General features: G+C 34.4%; 1 protein-coding gene across 8 annotated transcripts in view; it reads left to right on the top strand.

Annotated features, from left to right (window-relative positions):
• Nckap5 (NCK associated protein 5) overlaps positions 1 to 24,486 on the top strand; it is a 949,190-nt gene that overhangs the window by 326,576 nt on the left and 598,128 nt on the right. For all 8 annotated transcript variants that reach the window (XM_063259587.1, XM_023561118.2, XM_063259589.1 and 5 more), the window contains one exon: positions 10,289 to 10,362. In XM_063259587.1, coding sequence (XP_063115657.1) covers positions 10,289 to 10,362 — 74 coding nt within the window. The remainder of the gene's footprint in view (positions 1 to 10,288; positions 10,363 to 24,486) is intronic.

Here is a 24,486-nt window from a genome sequence, read left to right as displayed (position 1 = left end):
GGAGTAATGAGAGACAAAATTTGAACATAACCAGCCAAAAATCTTGAAGGCCATTGATGATAACAAGCTCAGGGGGCATTATATATTGTGATGAGTGAAATGGCATTGTGAGATCAGGATTTGGGTGGAAGGAAATGGGCAGATAATAAAGTACACTGATGCAAGAGATCCATTGGTCAGTCCCTGCAGAGCTTTGGTTAATACTGGCATTAGGATTCCCATGGTCAAATTATTCTATGTAGAATAGCTGAATACCTAAATAAAGTTTTCTATTCTGTCAATGCTCTTGAGTCACTGCAAAAATAGAGGTTGGAATGAGGACTCTGTTATTCATGTCATCTGTATTTTTATTGTGACTCCTTTGTATGTCATCCTCTGCCATTCTGACAAATGACATGTTAGTGACTAGTGGAAATTTTAGACAGATTGAATTATTTTTCACTTCTACCTCAGGAGAAAAAAAATCTAAAACTTAAAGTGAGTGTAGTTATTCTTTTGACCTAAATGAATTCCTTCATTTGACCAATATGTACTTATCTCCAAAACTGCTATTTAAATAATATTTAAGAAAACATTACACACTGCTTAGATATATAATTTCTTTTTCTCTTAAAACCAAGGGTTTTATGTTTTGTTTTGTTTTTTTGTACCAGGGATCGAACTCATGACCTTGTACTTGCCAGGCAGGCACTTATGCCACTGAGCTAAATCCCTAACCAGACCAAGTTTTTCTTGATCATGTTTTAGTCAGGAAAGAAGTATGAAGAATAGAGTCTTTGCCAAATTTAAAATAATTAAAACATGTTCACTTGTATAGATTCATCTCATGTATTAGAGCAGAGTACTAAATGTGAGAATACAACTTAATTTCTGTCCTTTTCTTTGAGGAATCTAAGTGGATCCAAAGTCAAACGTGCAGATATGTAACTAGTATGGATTTGGAAGTTCATTATTTTGTTGCGGGTTTGTAAGCAGCCACATATTTTCCCAAATGGATAGGAAGAGTATGGTGTGGCATGTGTCCATCTCACTAATATAAAATCCACTTTGAGGGGAGTTAGCTGTGGGAAGGATATTTTTTGAGGGCATTGGAAAATGTGCTGAGCTGAGCAAAAGACTATTTACTGATTCTAAATAAATTACTTTGCCATAATCTCAACATTAGTTTTATCGATTGAAATGGTGATCATGACTCAGAGACTGTATGCATCAAATGAGAATAGAAGTCAAAGTGCTTCAGAAAACTATAATAAATACAAACTGTGTCAAATAATCAAGTAATATTGAGCTATTTAGTGGGCAGCTTAGTATTTCTCTGTCAGAGTTTCAAAAGAATCGACATTCATATAAAACATAACATAAGCCTAGCTATTATAGCAAACAGATTCCAAATTACAGTGTTTTCAAATAATTTAAAAATTCATTTTTTTCTAGGTGAGAGGGCAAAGCAGGGAGTGGGATACAGAAAAATTAGAGGTGAGGACAGGTGCTATAGGAACAATCACTTGCCAACATCTCTGAACCAAAGTCAGGGGCCAGGGAAGTGCCTAATGTACAAGCAACTTGTCTTTAGATCGGGGATTTCTGAGATACGGCACATGCATACCATGTCCATTTACATCTCCTTGGCTTAAAGTCAGCTACAAATTCACTGGGAGGAGTATAGGAGTTGACATGCAGCTCTATCTCAGGAGGATGTGTTCAACTGGGGAGGATAAGGGAGTATTTTATAAAGAAATGGGGAAAATACATGATGGGGGCAATATTTTAGTCTCCAACAAATTGTTACATTTTTTGCAAATAAAGTCTGCTAAGCTGTACTCACATGTGATTTGTCATGATCTATTTTATTTCTTTGATACCAGATAGCTAGGAACAAAGCTTTACAATGATCTCATGTAGCTATATGTATTTATTTATATTGCTGATATTTTCACTCATGACATGTTACGAGATAATGTTTTCACTCTGTGAAATATGCTAGTCATCATTCTAGCAGTTACTCACACATACACTTGATAGCAAACTTTAGTTGTTACCTTCATAGTATATTGAAATCTGTAACAGCCTATATGACTGACATGCTAGAGATGAGATATGTATCTAAATTTTTAGGATTAGAAGATTAGAAAAACTTTTTTTCTTCTTCTGTAATTGTCAATAGTCTCTTTGGGGGTATCATTTCTAGTTTGTAATAGTAGGTGAAAGACAGATATACAGTAATTGTAGAAAACTGCTGTGATAATATGATAAAATAAGAAATATAAATTTGACTTCTGTTTCCTTGCCCCTATCACAGAACTACTGAAACTTGGTAGTTTGAGGTAGTTGGGGTATTAGAAGAATATCTTGCCTTAATATTTGTGTGTTGTTGTTGTTTGCTTTTGTTGTTTTGGAGTATGTGGGGGGTGGGATTGAACCCAAGACATTCTCACTGGGTTGAGACACAAATTAAAAACAGGACTTGATTTTAATTTTATATCTTTACAAAGAGTCTGTCTAAGTCACTGAGTTACCCAGGCTGGGCTTGAACCAAGGATCCTCCTACCCAAGCCCCCCAGAGTTCCAGAATTACAGGAATGTGTTATTCTCTGGCTCTAGTATTTGGGCTCTGACTGTGATACACCTCTGATATCTGGCATAGATCTTGTGACTCACTTGAAGTTTCCTGGGTGATAGAGGTCTCTTATTTTTATAGTGAAAGATGACTCTTGGTGGGCGCAGAATGGGGATTAGTTAACCCTGGAGTTACCAATCATATGATTAGAGGGTCTCAGTTAATTTCCCATGGCTTCCTCAGGGTGACAGAGAACTATTTAGAATATCAGTCCTTAGGATGTGAGTGCATTTGTTTGATCTTTTGTTCTGAGGCCTGACCCACAGCAGAAGCTGTCTGTCTCCTCCACAGTTGCAAGGTATTTGGGCTTTTGCAGTGGCTCCTTCAAGGCCCTAGCCCTGTCTCACTGCCTATAATATTTCTAAGTCAGCTGCCTGTAACAACCACACATCCAAAAGGAATTATTTAGCAAAACCAAATTCACAGGATTGTACCACAGGGGAATAATATAGCATGAAGATAAATATTGGAGTGTCAGGATTACTGATAGTGGGTCAAACTCTGGGTAGTTGATGGGTTTCTAGAAGAAAGTAAAAGTGGGTGGGCCAGCAGAGCAAATGAAGAAGTTTAAGTACTCGGAGTGATAGACACGTTAAGAGAACACTAGGAGAAAGAATAGTACTTAAAATGTTAGTGAGCCACAGTGGCACACATCTATAATTCCAGCACTCTGCAAATCTGAGGTGGAAATTTGCACATTTGAGTCCAGCTTGTGCAATTTAGCAAGACTTTATGGGGAGAGATGGATGGGGAAGGGGTGGTTCCGGAACTGGTCCTGAGATCTAGACCAAGCAAACAAAATCATGAGGCTCCACCTTGTGGAGGCCATCAGTGGCTCTAATGGAGAAACTGCTCTAAAGAATTTGGATTTCTTTGCATGAGAATGGGGAATTAAAGATGGCTAATGGAGAGATAATAGTAGTGCAATTAATCAGGTAAAACTGGGACTCCTGAACTGATTTCTTTGTGATATTTAACATATAAAGATGTCTGTGTCCTTGGAAGAATTTACATTGGCACAGATGCCAGCTGAAATTGAGATCCCTTACTATTTATTACCTTGCCCGTATAATTCCCAAAATGAGTGTGTTTTAGTTTTTACATTTGCCATGCAAATGTACCTTTTCATTAAAACGACAAAATAATTTTTTGAGGGCACCGTTCTTTGTTATGGTAGTTAGTCATTTCTTAATTGTGGAAATTCCTATATCTAACGATGTTTCTGTTGATTTGAACAGCTGGTCTCATTGTTGCTTCTTTGCCCAGAGGTGAACTGGGAATTCTGCATTAGTAGTCACAAAATTGCTGGCAGGATTTCACAAGCTCTAGCATAAGTAATGCCAATTATAATATGAAGATTATTTGGAGGGATTTGGGATCTCTGTAAGCTTTGATAAAACATTATATTTTAAACACTACTTCAAATGAATGATACATAAGATCTCTACATAATTAGCATTAATTTATAATGGACCTCCCTCAGAACTGACCTATTTCAGACAATAAGAGATTCACATTAAATGCTGTATAGATATGCAATGTTTAGTATGTCTATAACCCTTTAATCACTTTAAATGTTTCATACTAATTGCATTGAAACATTTGCATTAAAAAAATTGAAAGGCAAACTTCTTAGAATATATCTCTAAAATGATTCTAATTTGCATAAGTTTTAGCCAAGGAACAGATGTGTCAGTGCTGTGCCTTTGTGAAAATTTTAAAACAAATATGATTTGTCATAAACTGAGATTCTTCCCCTCTTTAATCCTAACTGGTGAAATGCTCTTATTAGAAAACTGACGTGGGAAAGGAGAGAAGGGGCTCAATGTTTCAAATACAAGTTCAGCTTCAGAAGAAAAGAGAATTATTTCATTATGTGGTTTAGATTCAGCTTTCTAAAGTTTAATTATAATCAAATCTCTGTGAATGTTATTTTCTGGGACTGTATTTTCCCAACAACATTCATCACTTTTAAAATAATGAGCATATAGTACTTTTAAACTATAAAGAAAGTATATATCAGATATTTAAATCAACCTATAAAACTCTCATTTTGTATGATTTTAAGTCTTTTACATATAGCTTTGAAGATAGGATAAAAAAGATGAGTAGTTTACATTCTGCTTTTACTTAATATTATACATCATGCTTTCTTTCCTTCACTTGTTTTTGAAATACATTCACAGTTTTTGAAGGAATATGATTCTTATAAAGTATGTTTTATTTTAGTCACTCCTGTATTATTGAAAATTAAGATAAATATAGGTCTTTCAGCTTTTCACAAGTGCTTTGAATATCACTTGCATTAATCTGATTATTTCCTTAGGATCATTTCCAGAAATGAACTTCTGAATCACAGGTGCATGAATATTTTAAACTCACTACAATTGAATCTATATCTGGACAAAACATATCCAGTACTTAACCTCTTTTATTGAGCCAACAATGGAGCAATCATTTTGGTCCCTGTGTACAAAGAGGCTTTTATCTTTTTCCCTGTGGTCCTCTCTCTGCCTATCCCAAAGGTATATTACATATGTTCACATCTAAAAACTGTATCCACATCAATCAATTCTGGGATTTTGTGTGTATTTAATCTTATAACTCATTTACTTAATACAGACATCTGTTTGTCTGAACTTCTTTTGAGCCTTCTTTTTACATTGTGAATTTCACAATTGTCTTTTGGGTATTTGATATATTTATATATACCTTTAAGTATTTTAATTAAAGAGGTAGGTGATAGATTTTTTTGAATACATGAATACCTGAGAATGTCTTTTTGTTGTTGTGTTTTGCAAAAGCTATTTAGTTGGGATTAATAATTTTTAGAGTGTGTCTATATAAATAATTTCAATAGATACCGTTATTGGCCAGAAGCTATTGAGACAAGCTTTTTAACTGTTTTTTTGGAAGCTTATTTGCATGCTCAGAGTGTTTTTTTCCTTCACTACTTTTCTTTGGCTTTTTCTTTGCCAGTGAATGCTTGAGTCTTTTTTTCTCTGTTAACTCTACCTGTTATATTGTAAATCATATCAGATACACCAAAGCCCTAATTGTTAGGCAATCCTATATTTGCTGACATTATGTCTATTGAGTTTCTATTTATTTTCATCTTTACCTTTTATTAAGTTAGTGACAGATTAAGTTTGTCTTCCCCAGGATTGTGTAAGTGCTTTTCTTTTTTTTTTTTTTTAACTGTCAATTATACTATCTGTATGAGGAAAGCTGGAAGATAATCAAGTTTGTGATGATGTAGGAAGTGTGTGCAGGACAAAGCAAGACTTAGGAAACATATTTTTCATAGATCGTGTGTTACAAATAGTGTACAATGATAACAAGATTAAAGTAGAAGTTGGTTATCTTTCCTAGGTATGGGAGGCTTAGTTTTCACTAACTCAGTTGTGCACACTAGTATATAATGCCTGTAGAAATGGAAGAAGGGTTGAATACATAAGTGCTTGGCCTAGGTTGGGTAGTTTGTTTTATTTCCAAATGAGATAATATGAAGTAACTTTGACCAGTGTGAATATTTTAGTGCCAATAGAACATTCCACTCAAAAGCCCATGTCATGCTAGGGAGACTTGCTTTGCAGAAAAAGTTCACAATAAAGGGATAACAGATTTTAGTTCTATTAATGTAGTTTATATAGCCTGGACATTCTTAGCTTACCCAGATGCTGTTTTACTTTATTTCATTTTATTATCTCTGTTGTTTGCCATGTTATCATCTTAAATCTATCGTCCCACCTCAGCATGTTTAGTTTGCCTGTACAGGTGTTTCAGCATGGCTTCTGGACACTCCTAAATGTGAGAAAGCTCTTTCTCAAACAAGGTTTTCATGTATTTCTCCTAAGTTATGGTCTGAGGCATACTCTGTCTTACGATTAAGGATGGTATTTGTTCTGAAACTATCCAGCACCTTTCTTTTTCCTTGTGTTTCTGATAGTTTGGAATACTGGAGTCTCTGCAATAATCTCCAGTATATACTTTGCTACTAGGATTCTGGTCATAGTCACTGAGCCTATATAATTTTACTTAGTAGCTACAGTTGTACTGTGTATCACTTCTGGCTCCACAGCTACTAGCCCCACTGATTCCTCAGAGTTCATCTCCTAACAGAAGGACTAAATTACTTTGGGGAACAATTCTTCCTTAATTTTACAGACTGACAAGAATTTCTCTTTTGTTAACTAAACTTTCCAGTTCAAAGGCCAGAAATGATAAATGCATAAGAGGTCTCTCTCAGTTCTTTTAGGTAGACAAAAAAAGTAGTTTATATAACAAAAAGTACATGTGAGTACTTTTTCCCTCCTTCTTGCTTTCTCATGTTCTGTCTCACTCCTCTCTCTCTTTCTTACTTTTGTCCACCTCGCCCCCATTAGCTTTGTAATGTATGTGAGTCAGGTAGTACCTGTTACCAAATATCTAAGTAAGTTAAGTATAATGCTACAAGAGAGAAACGTAAAGCTGTAATAGAAGGAGAGAATTCGTAATCAAAGTTTTCCATTCTTAAGTGATTTAAGATTTGTCATAATAGCCATTTTCTATTTTGATGTGAGTATATATTGATAAATAAAATATTTTTAAAAACCCTTTCCTATGAAAAAATAAAACAAAATTTCATAACAAAATAATTAGAGAATATCAATGTGTAATACACCATGTATCATGGTATCAAAAGAATGGCCAAAATGTTATTCAAAGTATAAATCATAGATAAAAAATATAGATTCTCATAGTTATTTTAGGGAAGGTTGGATAAAACTAGTTTAAACATAAACAGCTAGTATAGTAGAGTATAGTAGTAGAAATAGCTTTTATTTATGTATGTATGTATGTATTTATGAGACAGGGTCTTGTTATGCAATGCAGGCTGGCCTTGTGCTTACTTTGTAAATTAGGGTGGTCTTGAACTCATAATAATCTTCCTGCTTCAGCTTCCCAACTGCTAGAATTACAGGTGTGTATGACCATACCTGGCGTGAAATAGCTTTTAAAATACAATCCAGTGACAACTTACATTATAGACTGGAAATCTGTATGTTTAATGATCTCTGACTAGCTTGCTATTCTAGTATTCAACAACTATAGTTTAAGAATTTGTTGACGTAAAATAACAACTCTGCTTGAAAAGCAATTAGAAAATACTTTATTCTGAGATAAACATAAACATAAACATGGCCCAGGAACATAAATTCAGTTTGTCCTAATTAACACATTTTGCACGGAAGAGGATACACATGCTCTCACAGTTGCAGCAATCAGAATGCCCTGCTTAACTGGGATCACATGTTCTGTCATGTCTTTAATAGAGATGCTCCATTCACAAACCATACACTTCAAAGTCCTAATGTTTGGTAAGAGAAGAGAAAATATATAATACCTTCATCTTGTTAAGCAGTTGCTCTTCTTGAGAAGTGATGTATAGTGCTCTGAAAAATAGCTTTCATTATGTGGAAGACATGATGGTGTATACTTCTTAAACCAGGTAATCCTCTTCACACTTCCTTAAATTCTTATTTAGTTCTCTCACAAAAAAGAAAAAAATAAAGATTAGAGAGATTAAATAATTTCCTCAGGGGAATATAGTGAGGAAGGTCAAACCTGGATTTGAATCTAAGGCTCTGATTCAAAGAATGTATTAGTCATCACTGTGCCTTTCAAATTCACTCAATTGGTTGAGCTAGCAGAGTGAGTGAAGTAACGAATGTATTTGCATTAATTTAAACTGCTTTCCACCAGGGCTCTGGTATGATCTGGTTTCTGGTTTCTGCCTCCCCAACTTTATTTGAGAACCTTTCTCCCAATATTCCTGCTACCAGTCCTCCACTCAAAGCTTTTCTGTTGTTCAAATAGCACATTTCAGGCCTTTGCCTGTGCTGATTCCTTTGCCTGCAGTATTGTGGCTCCTTGTGTTGTCGATTGTTAGCTCTTCCTTCTCTTCCAAGTCTTGGCTCAAGTATCATTTGTCTTATTACAATGATTATGTATGAAGTAGCTGTCATTGCAAGTTCTTCTTATCACTTGTTTGTTTCCTGCACAGCACAAACTGTTCAAAGACTGAAATCAGTCTGTTCACTTACTTGTTTGTATATCCCCAGGCACGATGTAAGATCCTCTAGGGACTATTTCTCTCCTTCATGGAACTGTACCTACAGAACTTACAATAGCATTTGACACATCCTAGCTGTGTAAAGACTTGTTGAAAAAGAAGAATAGGTAAATCCTTTAATATTTATCTTTGTTTGGGAACAATGCCTTTATAAGTTCTTCAGCTGAATGTACATGAGAAGTAATATTCTCATAATCATGAGCATTCTAGATCATGTTTCTGCTTTAAGCAGGACTTAAAACTGTAACTATGTTCATTGAAACTCTTGGAGTAGGAGAGATGTTTGTTTTGGTTTTAACATGCTCAGGAGTCTTATTTACCTGTTCAATAGGCACCTGAAAGTGAATGTTTCACCTGTAATAGAATACTTTACTAACACATCCTTTAGCTAAACAAGGAATTAGTTTCAGAATTAGTACACTAAAACTCTTTGGAAACATGAAATGATTTCTTCAAGGCTCTGTGGGTAGATCTAGGTTTAGAAACTCAGGACTCCATACTTTCTATTGTGTCATATCAACTCCTGCTTTCCCTCCTCCAATTTATAGACTTACTACAGGAAGAGTTGATTATGCATGAAAGTTGATAATAAATCTGTATCTAAGGAAGAAAAAATATCAATAACAAAGCTCCTAATTTATTTTAAACTCACAGAAATAAAGTAGGTTTTATGGGAGCCTTAATGTTGAAACTATTACACAGTCTCAGTCTCAAGCATTTGCTTTGTAGAAGCAAGTTTTATCAGGATATATCTTGAAACAGAAAGGGAAAGTAATAGCAGATTTAGAATGAAACAGTATCATGTGCAGTTTTTCACACCATACTTACAAGTTAGCAATTAAAGCTCTGCAACATATGAGTCTAATATTCTGAAATCACAAATCAGATATAATAACCTAAGGACTTTTCTTTATAATTCTTACATGAAAAATGAATCCTTCCTGTGTTCGAGTTTGTTTCTTAAAAATATGGTATGATTTATGTGAATTAGTTTATATACACATTTTATAGCACATAGTATACTATACCTTTCTATGTCCTCCTGAAAGCCAAAGTTTTAACTTCTAAGGCAAAAACTCTCCCACTTGTGTAAATATAAGTTGAAGGAAAGTGGTCATGTCATCAGTGGACACATATGACCGATAAAAGGAACATATATAATATATATAGTGTTTTTTATTTAAAAATGCCACAAAACAAATAGAATCAAAACCTTTATTGTCTATTTGTTCTTAGTCTCCTAAGGTTGGCAACAACATTGGCTCATTAACTTATAGAGAACAGTCTCCAATGTAGATAACTATGAAATGTAGGTTGTTTTTTGTAAATAAGAATTTTATGCTGACTCAGTAAAACTGTAATTTCCTCAGAGATTTGTTCATGGTATGGAGAAAATAGAATTGATCTCCACTGACTATACTTGTAAATCATAGAAGCATAGACTCATAGCACTTGGAAGCAGACATGGTTATCTTGTGGAAAGTATCCCTTGGAAAAGATGGAGTCCTAAAATTTGTTCACTATTGTAACGATTTCTTTGTCTCATTTTTGTACAGGAATATATGGACTCTAATAAATACATTGAGCATTTGCTAACCCAACTTGAGGAGCAACACAGAAGTCTCTGGAGGTAAGTTAATTTCATGTTCTTAGTTGTTTGCTAAAGTCTCTATATCTTTAATCTTGATCATGGAACAGAAGTTGGAAAAAGGTATCTCTTTTCATTTGGTGCCATTGCTGTGGCATAAATTACTAGAGGCTACCTACAGAATGCCATTCTTTTAATTAAACTAAAGGAACAGGACCAAAAGTTGACCTTGAATATGGGATCTGCTTTAAAGGCAGAAGGATGGTGTGAATCCTGGAACTTGTCAAGAAATTAAATAACTTGCCCAGGACCACATGACGTACTTACACTGTAGTGGAATGTAGAACAGAAATTCTCCAATCTTTGCCTACTTAAGGATTATTTACATTTTTCTCTCATTAAAAGGTACAACATATCTGCTGAAAAGTTCTGTTTCTTTTCATATTAATGGGGAATACTTTAGAAATGTTTTTTTGGGTTTTTTTTTTAATATATTGGGTTCTGGGTCTAGGTAAGAAAAATCATATGAGAATATTTTTTCAAGCATATTGGAAATAGAAATTGAAAACACAGAAGTTATATCCTCAAGCCATGTATTCATTACCTCAGACCTTTTGAGCATATGCTGACCAAGACAGTTGTGATGTCGTTACTTAGCTTTTTATGGTTCATGTGGTCATATTGTTTATAGGTTCTATGTACAATTTGATGTTTTTCTAAATTCCTGTTGCTCTGTTTTATTAAATATGCCAGTCTTAATTAGATGTGTCACAATTATATTGTCATTGTTTCAAATAATGACCTGTGTCCCAACAAGGCTCAGTAACCCCCAAACTCCTGGAGAAAGTGTTTTTCCTGTACACTGAGATGGTGGGTGAATATTTATTAACTGAGTCACTTTCTTTCCCAACCTTGTTCAAATCCATCACTAATGAGGATAGGTTGGCCCATTTCCATGCACTGTTGTAACAAATCCTGTCTGTAACCTCAAATTCACTATTGCAACTTCAAAATTCATCTTTCCTAAATAGCTATAGTTCTTGAGTAACACCATCTATGTCTTAACTTGTTTTACTAATATAATTTCCCTATCAGAGCACAGATATCTTGTGCTAGTAGAAAATGCTCTGTTTCTATACATAGGAAAACTGCTCTCAGATACAACAAATGTTCAATTTTTAAGTCTACAACTATCAGACACTGGTTATTTTTATGTTTATTGATAGAATATTTGCTAGATTTGTTTTTGAGCATTATAACTTTGTGTCTGATAGTATTTTTCTTCAGTGTATTAATAAAAAATCTACAACTATGCATTTATGAATGTGTGCCTTTTCAATTATATTTTCCATAGGTTTATTAGAAAGTACACTTTTAAAATGATGCAAAACTGAAGTGTAACTTAAACTATGCATGCAGAATATTTTGTTTACCCTATCTTTCTAGAGAGAAAAAGCATAAAAATATAATGACTGCCATTTGATGAAAGAAATGTAGTTTAATTTGGTCAGTAAGTATATTTTAAACACATCATTGTGGAGAAGTGGTGGCTTCATGAGCTCTTTGAACTATTAAAAACCTGCAATGGAAAGGTTATTTTTTTCTGCTTTCTTCAGGTAGCTGATAAAAACGTTTTGGTATTCTCAGATAAAATTAAATTAAAATCCCATTTCAGGCTTAGACTGGACTCAACACAAAGTAAAAGCTCAGAATTTTGTGTGCAACCACTTCCATTTTTCTTTAGAAATGGAATTATTACTGTTAAAGAAGTGAAACTTTATATACAGTGTTAGAAGATCTAATAAAACAGCTCCATTTGAATAACAATGGAGGGCAATAATAGCATTTGAATGTCAGAATAACTACCAGTGAGAAAATGGAAATGAGTGGTACTGAAAGGAAAAGGAAAACCAATAATAGCAGATTTATATAAAATTTATTGAATCATGAAATTACATTCGATTATATTTTGCAAACAGATCCTGACTTGACTGACTTAAAGTGACAGGCTTATGATGGCTATTACAATATTATAACTTTGACTGCAGCCAAATTGTTTTTGGTAGCAGTGAGCAGTATGGGAAATCCTTTCTGGTTATGATTAAGTTTTGTAAATGCTTTATTCATAACTTAGAGTGAAATCTATGATGTGTGGAGAACCATGGGAATAACATGCTTTGTACACAAGCACAACTAGATTGCCTGAAGTTGAACAAATGTTTCCATAAATCATTATGGATTTTTCTGATTTTATTGGGCTTTTGATTTGTGGTTGTTGCAATTATCATGGAGTGGGCAGTTTGTCACTGCTGCTGCTATTATCTGATGAGCTTCCTTGTAAACTTGGACTAACATAATTTAAGAGATATGTTATAAATAGATTTAGTTCCTTCATAAATAACAGGTCAGAATTATTTTATGGTTACTACCTTTAAGGATTAATTGAAGCATGTTCTTTTGGCCACCTACTGAATAATGAAAGACTTGGACAAATGAGAAAAGCAGGTATGAGGAGTTTCCTTATTTTCATGGAAGGGGATACTAGTTTTATGTTTTAGTTTCTTATAGCTTAACCATCTGCTATGACATAAAAATATACTGTAATCACACTCAAGATAACTGGTTATTTTGAGGTCCTGTTTAGTATTCTGCTGAAATAGATCATCTATCTCCGAGTTTTCAAGTTGCAGAGGAATTTGTGGAGTTCAAATATAGCTGTCCAGCAGTGAGCATTTAGTTCAACTATGTTGGACATCAACAAATTCTTTCTAAAGAGGTAAATGTATAAATCTATTTAAAGAAAAGGAAAGAGCGAGAATCAAGGACTTAGTCTAAACCCATGCAGACTTATAGTTATGTTTTAGTTTATTGTTATCTCCTTGCTGGATTTAATTGAAAAAAAAAAAACAGAAACACACATTATAATGTGTACACTGGTTAGTATTAAAACATAAACACAATTTTCTACACATTTATTTGTTCTGATATGGATATAGTATTAACAAGACTTTGAACTTTATGATTTATGTATCATGTAACTATTTCTGATTTAGCTGAAATAAATATGTTGACATTATCCGATTGAGTTATTGAAAAGCTTTTAGGCATTTTTATTATTCTCCTCACTGATTCTTTGACATTTCTTATTTTTTTATGTAGTTCTATCATTCCACAAAATATGAGTTGTTATTTAACTGTTAATTTGGACAGACCAGGACAGGAGTCCAAGTCCAAAAACTTTCAGTCTAATCTTCTTTCCCTTACTTGTGTAACACTGCTTCTACTTCTTTATATATAATTTTGCTTGTGGCATAACAAAGTCATTTCAATCCACAAATATTCATGAATTTTATTTGTGTTTTCCAACAACTTGCCAATAACATTTCTGAGTTGTGGAAATAAAATGTCTCTAGACATTTTCCAACTGTTCCCTAGAGGGCAAAATCATCTCCTTTCTTTGTAGAAAACACAGCTCTAAATAAATCATTTATGCAAGCATTTTCCTAAGTATATTTCAATAAACACTAAGTCCTGTGTCACTGTGTTATAGATATTTTAAGATAAAAGTATGCAGTAGCCAAAAAAATTTGAAAACTACTATGTAAAATCTGTTTTTACATTTTTTAATTGGAGAACTTTTCAGTCTTTGATATTGCTAATATATGCTATACATACACAAAAATGGAGTATAAAATATAATTTTGACTTTCTAAAAATATTGCTAAATTCTCGCTGTCTTTAGAGCACCTACTGAAATTAAGAGTCTAAACATAACGTATCTTGAGAAATGGTAATCTATGTATTTGACAGCCAAATATATAATATACATGATTTTAACCTCCCTACTCTGCCGCTCTGCTAACATTCTATTGATGAGTTGATGTGAAGAGTTTAGGATGTTGGTAAAAGATGAAAAGTAACACATGAACAACCAGTTTTGAGCTTTCTACCACTTTCCTGAGGGAATGCTCTAGCCTCTGTTCCAAATTCCTAGAATCTGTACATTATTGATTACAAACTGTTTGCCCTAGTAAAGTACTTCATTCCTGTTTCCCAAGGGGAAGAGATGATGGTTTGCCATAACACGAAGATGAATAAAATACCTAACTGAAAATGTAGTAACTTTGTTGTGGAAAAAAAAAAAACTTGTAAGTCTCATCTTTTCCTACAGTACAATGATTTTTGTATATCCAACACATTTTTAAAAAATAGAATTTCACCTTTGTTTTCTGACTTACATATAATTCTTATGCTAAGAAAAAAATAACTAAAATGGTAAAAATTGTTTATTTTTCATTATGATTCAAGTGTTGCTCATCTAAGTATAATGAACATTAAGATAAAATGATACTCACAATATCCATTCTACATTATTTTAATATATTTATTAATTTTTTTGTTAAGATTATTGGCATTAGTACCTCTAAATTCCTTCGAGGAAAGAATTCTCTTGTACCTCATGTGCAAAGAATATCACTTTTTATATACACATACCCCAGTTTAATACTGTGTGGGGGAAAAAAAAATATTTTGCTAATGTGTCATCTGGATATTTCTTAGTAGTTGTAAAACAGAGATTAAAAAACAAAAGTTAATACACACTGAGTAGCATCAGGCTGAGAATATCCCAGTCTTTGAGATTTACCTTCTACGTGTCTTGGATCCTAGGATCACATTATCCTGGCTGCTAAAGAATTAGCATGCTTCTATCCTCATGGGGTTAATTTATGTAGACTAAGGAGATGCTGAGTATTAAACAGGTTGCCTTTGCTGTAATCATAGACCTCCACTGGGAGATTTTAATTGGCAACAAGTAAAATTGCTCTGCATGAATTCTTAATGGTGGACACTAATAAAATAAGAACTATGATTTGTTTAAATCCCTTCAAGAGAAAAGGAGGCTATCTCTGGGGTTTAGAATGTGTAGCAAACAATGAGCACACTCAGTGCTCTATAATCGCAATCAAAGCTCTGAAGGCAAAATATCATGCTATGCCAACTCAGTAAGGGCACTTGTTTCCCACTCTGTCTGTATCCCTGTCTCCCTCCACTGAGGTGAAAAGAGACAAGGGCTGGCAAGTTTTACATTATCTCCCATCTCCTCTTAATCTTTGGGTTGAATTTCTAAATCATAGCTGTGTTCTGGGGAATTTGCAAGCCCCAGGGCCACCTTGGAAACCCATCAATGTCATTCCCCAATTACCCACCAGGGGTTATTTCAGAAAGGCAGACAGTCTCAGACCCCTGCCAGGATAAGACTGGCCTCAAAGCCATGCCCTCTGCCCAGGAAAAAGAAGAATAAATCAGGGTTCTGGAAATTGGGTATTGGCACATGCTTCAGTGATTTTGTCATCCCTGGAGAGTAGTAGGGAGGGCCATGGGCCAAACTGTATACCGAGGATTATTTCTGTCTGCAGTGATATTGCTATAGAGAAGCAAAGGCATCTTCAGGCTTCTGGTCATGATTCGGAAGCCTGAATTAGTATTACCAATGCCTTTTAAGTGACTTTTGTTCTGCAGTGGAAGGGGCTAATACAACTAGGCCCAGAGAGTTAATAAGCTGAATTATTTAAAATAGAAAATCACCTAGATCCATGTCTGATTTTGCACCTTGCAATCAATGTTCTAGGGTTTAAGTAAGGTTATTTGTATGTGATCTACATGTGTTTAAGGGGTACTTAGCATTTGAGTCCAAGTCTCTGGAATAAAAAGACATCATGGTGAAAATCTACACCAAGTTTATATCTATGGTTTTCTAATTCATATCAAATATGTCCACCTTTCTTTCTAAACCACACTAAGCCATCAGAGAACATACAATTATGTTACGTTTAACCTCATAGATGTGTAAAATAGACTGCTAAAAATCCAGTCTCTTCTCTGTTACTCCAAATTTTGTGTGCTTGAAAAATTTACTTCCAAGACTGCAGCACCAGGGCTAGCAGGTGAGCAGAAATTTAAAAACACATTTTATAAGACACTCTGAAGTTCAAAGGAAGCTTCCCAGAGCAGTTAGTATTTTGATTCAGTTCTTGAGAAGAGCATAATTGATGGAGTATGGGCCAGTAAGAAGCAGTGGTTGAATAAATTTAACTTAAATTGGACTTAAGATTTTAGGTTTTAACTATACAGAGGGTGATGGGAAATTGAGGTTATAAAACTATTTATAGTTAATCAAATAAACTCCAGTATAGATGGAGTCACTAGGTTGACCTACAGAAATATAAAATGTCACCTAGTATAACTATGAAAATATCTGTACTTTACAGCGTGATTTACTGTGATCACAGAGGCTTTCTTTTTAAAAAGTTGTATTTATTAATTTTATTAGTATACATTTAGAATGTATAACAGATACATGCATCCTGGGGAATGGGTATATGTACACTGGTATATGCTTCCTTCCCCTCTCCTCCTGTGTGTCTCCCTCATGCCCTTTCCATTTCCATATAGTCCATAATTTTGTACAAAGATGATTTCAAAATGCACTTCTAGTTTAAATATGTATATGTTCTCCAAAAAACACTGCAAAAGTACTAAAAGCCCCAAGACCTATAGGACTTGGGTGTCACCCAGAGAAATTTACTATTATTTAATCTGAAGACATTTAGCTTAATACACATTTGTTATTTTTAGATCCATACTTATCATAATATGACTGCCAGGAACATAAAGTGATTTATTTATCTGAAATTAAAGAGCCTTAAGTAAAAGGCATCTTGTAGATTTATTTGGGGCAATAAATATCACAAATATTTCCTGGTAAGTTGAGAGAAAAACTGCAGCAGGCAGCAGTATAAATGATCCACTTGACACAAATGTGTGTAGTAAGGCTGATGTTACACTCATTGTAATAAGTGACAAAATGCGTTTTTTAATCTAAAAGGAGATATGAAATGGATAATTTACTATAGCATTCTACTTTATTTTAATGGAAAAATTCAGTAATTTGATAGTGTAGTAGTTTTTTAAAATGTAGGATTGATAGCTGTACACATGTGTGAGTAACTCTGCACTTTAAGAGGGTATTTTTCCCCTATACTCCATACCCATTCTTTTTTCAGTTTAAGGAGGGGTTCTACTACCTACTCGCTCCCTACAAGGCTGTCCTCTCTGAAAAGAGAAAATACAGAGTGCAGTTTCCTTCCTCAAGTGTTTTAATTGTGGTGCACTATGTAAACGTGTATCACAAATTAGATCTGATCAATAAGCCCCCCAAAAAGGTAACCTGGATCCAGGAATCAAGAGCAGCTTAATGAAATTGGCAAGTGGTTAGTAGAGTAATAGTTTAAATATATCAGGACTGAGAAAATTTCTAAGTGCAAGTGTCTGTTGAAGGATTGGCTTAAGTTGACACCTTGTAGCCCGGTTCACGGCCAGACACCCTCACCAGCTGCTTTGGGAGCAGCTGTGTTCCTTTGCTGCTCAGGCTTTAACTTGTTCTGGAATTAGGTTATAGATGGAGTCTCTATGGCAATAATCCTGGATTTTTACCAGGTCTAAAATTCTGACTGAGAGAAATTTAAAGGTCATGTTTGACCACATTAGGGATTTCTCACTTAGACCCCAGGGCTGCTCTGATTCACTGTGATGCTTCAGAGTAAGATTCCAACAGGTAACTGCAACTTTGGCCTTACCCTCCTTGGCCTCTATATCAGTTCTAACCATGTGGCTCCCAACAACACTAAGTTTTCCAATTATCTTTTGAGGTCAGGTCGGTACCTTAACCTCTTTGTCCTGTAAGACCAAGTCCCTGCATTCCTCAGGTGTCTCATAGTGTTTTGCATAATGCAAGTAAAACTTCCATGGTGACACTTCATTTACCTTGAAAGCACAGAGACCATTGGAAATATATGTTATACATCTGGGTCTGAAATCACTGAGCACTGACACATGCTCAAGATGCTCAAGAGACTTCTATACTGAAGGGACTGATGATAGTTCAGGAAAGGAAACAGCAAACACTCCTGTGCTTATTAAAGATGAACCCACTTTTATTTCTAAGTTTGTGCAAGAAAATGAACTCGAGCAAGTGTAATAAAGATTTTTGTGTCTGTGGCACACAAATGCTAAATGGTGCCCATAATTTCAAGATAAAATTAGTAAGTTAAAAATTGTGATATTTAAGGCTTAATATTTAATATTAAGATATTAAGACATTTTAAGGTATATAATGTCTGATCATATCTCTCCATGTCATGATAAAGACTCCAATATTAACAGAGCCTTATAGAATTATATTGATATATAATATTGATACATATAATTAATTAATACATATTCACAATTATATAACAATAATAATCAAATGTGTTCCTGTCCCATCATCTTATCCATTAATCTACCAATTATGATCTTGAACCGTAAACAACCTTACAAAAAGAAGCCTTGAAACAAGGCCGGGGCACAGCACCTCCCTGGCAAGTGCAGGGTCCTGAGTTTTTCTTGGTACCAAAAACAAAAACAAAACACAACAACAATAACAAAAAAAAAAATAAAAAATAAAAAAATAAAAAGTAGTGAAAATATCTCAAGATTTTGAAAGAAGACAAGAATTACTATAGGCTTCAAAAAATATATAAAAACCAAGGTCTTAAATATATATTTTTATCTCTCCACTTTGTGTAACATGAGCTAAAGAACAATTATAAGACATATGCACCATTTTATTTATTTATTTATTTATTTATTTATTTATTTATTTATTTTTGGTACCAGGAATGGAACTCACAACATCATGCTTATCCATGTTACTTTTACAAACAAAATCAGGGCTTAATTTAGAAGGCTGGAAAGGGGATACATAGTGGGGAGGGCCTAAAAATTTTGGAAAGACAAAACATAAGTGACATCAGGGGAGATTAGCATGAATAACAGTGGCATCCACTGTCAAATGGAGAACAACTTTCAAAGCATTAGTGGCAACAATGATGATGGAAAAAAGTGAAAAGGTGAAAGACAAAAATCTAACAGTTAAGAATAAATTGTTTTATTACCTTTTTCAGATCCTCTGATTTTTAGGACATATTTTTTCCTTTTCGCTTAAAACATTACTGATATGTTCATGCTAATCCATTAGGGGATGACATTTGGGGGCACACCAATACAATGACAGACTATATTCTGATTATTTGGTGACTAGGTCATACTGTTGCTAAATTTTCAGAAATATCTGGCTTGATTAATCCTTGAAATGTGGCACTGAGATACTGATTCTGCCACTTACCACATGGCCCTGCAAAAGTCATCTAGGTCTTGGTTTCTTTTTGGCTCTAGAGAAGCTTGAGGTAAATGATTTCAGCAATCATTTCGTAGAGTTAACATCTATAATCTTTATCATCATTTGGGTAGGTCAGTTGAAGGCCTGAGTGATAAAGGCACAAGTAATAGATGCTGAACATAAAATCGCTAAGAATTGGAGGTGGCAGTTTCTCTTCTTGAAAGTAGGCAAATACCGATATTTTCATGAACTGTATTCTCTTTAAACTCTAACTCTGTGGCTATTTCTTGGCCTTGAAGTTTCCAGAGGTAATAAAATAATGTGCTGGCAGACGGAGGGCACCGGAGCAAGGTCAGAGTCTGTGACTACTTTGAAAAGGTTTTCCAGGAAATTATTGTATTGAATAATGTTTCCCCAGAAGTTATGAGCACAGCATGCTAAGTAAAAAAAAAAAACATAAGCCAAGTACATTGTGTGATATAAGATAGCTGAGATGACTGTACTACTGATTCTTTTAGTTCTTGGAAAAGAACAGTTAATACTTATATGATCAGATAGATTTTGCAGATCAGATCAATTTAATCAGATCTGATTAAGCAACTCTTCCGCAAATAACTATATATGCAACTTAACAACTGTTGTTAAATTCCTATCACTTTGTTTTGAAAGCCTATATTGTTATTGTTTTGTGTTTATCTCTTTTGCCTTTTGTTTTTCTTTTCTATGGTTTTCTCTTTTAAATAAATAATTAAAATAAAATAAAATCAGCAGCAGTCACTCTGGGGTTACAGTCCCTATTAAGGAAATTACATTGTCTAATGATGCCTCTTTAGTATTCTCATAGACTTACTGACTAATTGAAAGTCAAATGTTTATCTGCCCAGACATATCCACTTGTATGTTTAATACACTTTACTGGTCTTATGCTTTAGAAATAGAAATATGAATGGGGTCAATTGCAGAAGGCCACTCTAAAATTCTTTTATGTCACAACTGAGCAAAAGTTCTTATAGTCAGATCAGACATACACTTTAAAACTTTTGCTCTTGGGACCATTGCCCCCAAGATAATATAATTTAAAATGCACCAGAAGTCATATCTGTGTAAAAATTTTCTCCCACTGGATTGCCTGAATTTCTCTTGCTCAGAATAAAGAAAATTGGTTATCTAGGAAATCATCCCTGAAACCTGTAGTTGTATCTCTCAGCGTTTCTTACTATTCTGTCAAGGATTTGTCTGAAAAATTATTACCCATGGAAATCTGAATCCTGGAAAGTTAACTAAACCAAAAGCATTTAGGGATGGATGAGAGGAAATTGTACTGAAAATGTTTCAGTAAAAATCTAAATACAGTATTTCTATTTTTAACCACCTACATCCTTACCAACCATGACTTCCTTTATTACTCATTATTTTTATACATTCACTCCTTTATACTTCTCTCCATTCCAAATGGAGGAGTCATTTCTCTCCTTCAGCAAGCAGCCCAGATTCCCTTGTTCCATATCTTTTCATGTGGATTTTTCATCTCATTTGATCTCTATTCTCCTTTACCCCTCAATTTGAGGTATCTATGTATCTAGTGGTTGATCCATTGATCAATCTTATATCTTATTTAAAAACTCTAAAATTTTTCCATGTACCTTAATGTTAGCTTTACTTTCTTATTGCTTGGAGAAAATATCCAATATCTGCAAATTAAATGAGGGAAGATTATTTTGTCCCATAGTTTTCAGAAGGTTTTGACCAGAGTTGGTTGGCAGGAACAGCATGGTAGAGGAAAGCAGCTCACCCTATGGCAGTCAGGAAGCAGAGAGAGAAGGGAGGAACTGAGGACAAGAATAAATCCTTCCTGGTCACACTCCCAGTGGCATGCCTTTTCTAACCAGGCCCAATCTTCTAACACTTGAAGACTTTTTGTGGATATTTTAGATGAAGACCATAATGTTTAGCTAATACGTTTTTCCTTGAAAAGGAAAATTTTAAATTCTATATAGTAATCTTGCTGATTAAATCATATCATGTATATTTATTTCAGATATCAGTTAAAGATACTACAAGCCAAAGAGTATTCAACAGATGCCTGAATGAAATGGTAGGAGATGGAGAATCATAAATAATGGTGCCAAGGAATTGAAGGTCTTTACTTTGGAAAAATAAAAGGACTAAGGGGTGGTGTTATAATTGTTCAAAAAGTGCAACTAGTTGTCCTATGTATAAGGGATTAAAAGCACTCTAGGATACTCTGGAGGACAGAACTGATTAACTAAGCATCTTAGTCTTGTTTTCTGTTGGTATACTAGTACATCTGTGACTTAGCGAGTTACAAAGGAAAGATACTCGCTTAGATCACAATTCTGGAGAATAAATAGGTAGATCCCTCCACCCTTGAGGCTGAGCATCAAACCTTCAAACCCAGGATCTCAAACATCCTCATCAATTGCTCTACAATGGAGCCACACCTATAGCCCAAATTCTGGAGACTAAAAATCCAAGATCAAACAACAGCAGTGGGAAGGATATTATGCTGTGTCTTAACTTGATGCAAAAACAGAAGGGCAAGCATGTTCATGCAGAAAGGAGAAAACATGAAGGGTGGCCTCACTTTATAACCACTAGTTATTGTGGTAACTCACACCAGGGGGAACTAATCCACTCTCCAAAGAAAAGCATTAATCCCATTATCCCTTGAAGATCTTCCCACCTTACAGAACTGATACATTAGAGATAAACTTTCATCATGAGTATTGGGAGATAAAACACATCTAAAGCATTACACTAAGTTACAGCCTCAAACTCAGTACTGGAAAGATAGCTTAACACTACCATCCACGGTAGAGGAAAGTGTTCTTGAGAAAGTGCACTGTATACCAGTGAAAGTGTCAAAGAAAAACCAGGGTGACCACCTTTTAGGTATGGTGTAGGATGGATTCTGCTATGTGAAAAACCAGGGTGACCACCTTTTAGGTATGGTGTAGGATGGATTCTGCTATGTGAAAAACCAGGGTGACCACCTTTTAGGTATGGTATAGGATGGATTCTGCTATGTGAAAAACCAGGGTGACCACCTTTTAGGTATGGTGTAGGATGGATTCTGCTATGTGAAATGGGAAGAGATCAGACACTTCTTTATGACCCCACATCTGACTTTTACCCTCTGGTCATAATAATGTTGTGATTCGCAGCTCCACTGAAAGTATCTACTTTAGATTCTCTATACCAGGTAAGGGATTTATTCTATGGCAGTTTCATGTTTTTCCTCAGTTTTCACTTTTCAAAAGGGAACAGAGAAGGTTCTATTTTTCCTCATGCAACTTATTTTTTCAGACTCCACTTATTTGGGTCCACCTGTTGGAATAGTCTAAATGTGTTGATTTGCATTTTCTTTTTGAAGGACTGGTGCTTAACTGGAAGAAATCCTCATTTAAACTAGGCAAGAGCTCTACCATCAAGCTAGGTTCCAGTCCTTCAATTCTCCTCTTAATATGCGGAGCTCTAATATAAACATAATATATTTTATTATGGCAAGATTACAAGTTCAGTTTTAGTCATCCCTTGAGAGAGGGCTATTATCCTAACTTCAAGATTTTTTCCCTAGTGGTACTAATTGTTAATAACCTTTAGGCAAAATTCCTAAAATTTCAGCATTGCATCATGCATATTCAATTACTCCCTTGTGGATTTAAATAATATAAATCAATATTTCAAGAAAGAGCAGAGTGTTTTAAATTTAGAAAATCCATTTTTTGTCACCAATTCTTTACTTCCTCACCCTAATCTCCTTTTTAAATTGCCTTGTTCTGTTTTAGATCTTCATTTTTTCTAAGTCCAAAGCTTTATTTATTTGTTAGAGTTCATCAGGCATAATGAGGTAGAATTAATAACTGCAAGATCTTTACTGACTTTGATAAAACTGGCCAGAAAAAGGATGTAAGTTTCAGATTGTCACTGAAATGAACAATTACTAATTGAACATGTGTAATTTCAAAGTTAAGAAATATGGGGGAAATGGTGCTAGAAAGAAGCAACAAAGCAACATTTGCCTAGAAATAGCTAAAATAAATGGAGCTATTAGTTATTCTGCTAAAGACAAAGGTTAAGGTCTGGCACTGCAGATATATTTGACACAGTTAATGTTTAGATGATTCCAGTGTCTACCATATTATGAAAGTGATGTCTGTAATTTACATAAGATAAACGTGCAAAAATGTTGAGTTTCAGATTCTTTATTTCAGAAGTCAAAGTCCACTTCATGTTTCCCCCATTCCATCCTCCTGAAAGTATATTTCTTGCTTACTTAATGCATTAGCAAGAGAGTTGAATTTTTGGCTCAATGCTAAACCATTTTTATACTACAGAAGTCCTCTTTGTAGGAAGTTTTAAAGCAAAACCTTTACCTTCCTTTTCATAATTGTAAAGCTCATATTTGAAAATAACTTTCAGTGTTGCATAATACATGAAAAATGATCATGTAAAGTTTGCATTTGTCTGTCACATCAGTAAAAAAACTACAGTAGATACAGTGTAGGTTTTCTTCAATAAAACAGTTCTTGACATTGGAATACATTAATTAGCTAGGACCACTGTCACATGTGAGCATTCCAGATTTCACAGGGAAAAAAATCAGTTGAGACTGTGTAAAAGGCAAAAGTTGATTCATTTCTGATAAAAAACATTCTGAGAGAGGTCAGTTAGGTTGGCCTGCAGAGATTATTTTTAAATCAGATATATGAGAGGAAAGAGGTCTTATGATACTTCTTGGCTAAAGAGATCATCTTTTTTCCTAAGGAACATATAATTAGGTTCACACTTCACAATATGTTAGGAATGGACATGTTACAGATATAGAAATAACACAAAGAAATGCTACAATACAGTAGCAGAAATATTGGCATTGCTATATTAGTGTTTGTTTATGTTGCTGGACAAATCACAAAAAGTTCATA

Source organism: Cavia porcellus, unplaced genomic scaffold (assembly GCF_034190915.1).
Source record: "Cavia porcellus strain 051 isolate PalLab524CR breed Dunkin Hartley unplaced genomic scaffold, mCavPor4.1 scaffold_12, whole genome shotgun sequence".
Taxonomy (NCBI): Eukaryota; Metazoa; Chordata; class Mammalia; order Rodentia; family Caviidae; genus Cavia; species Cavia porcellus.
Note: the sequence above shows the minus strand (reverse complement) of the source record. Positions and strands in the feature narration are given on the sequence as shown.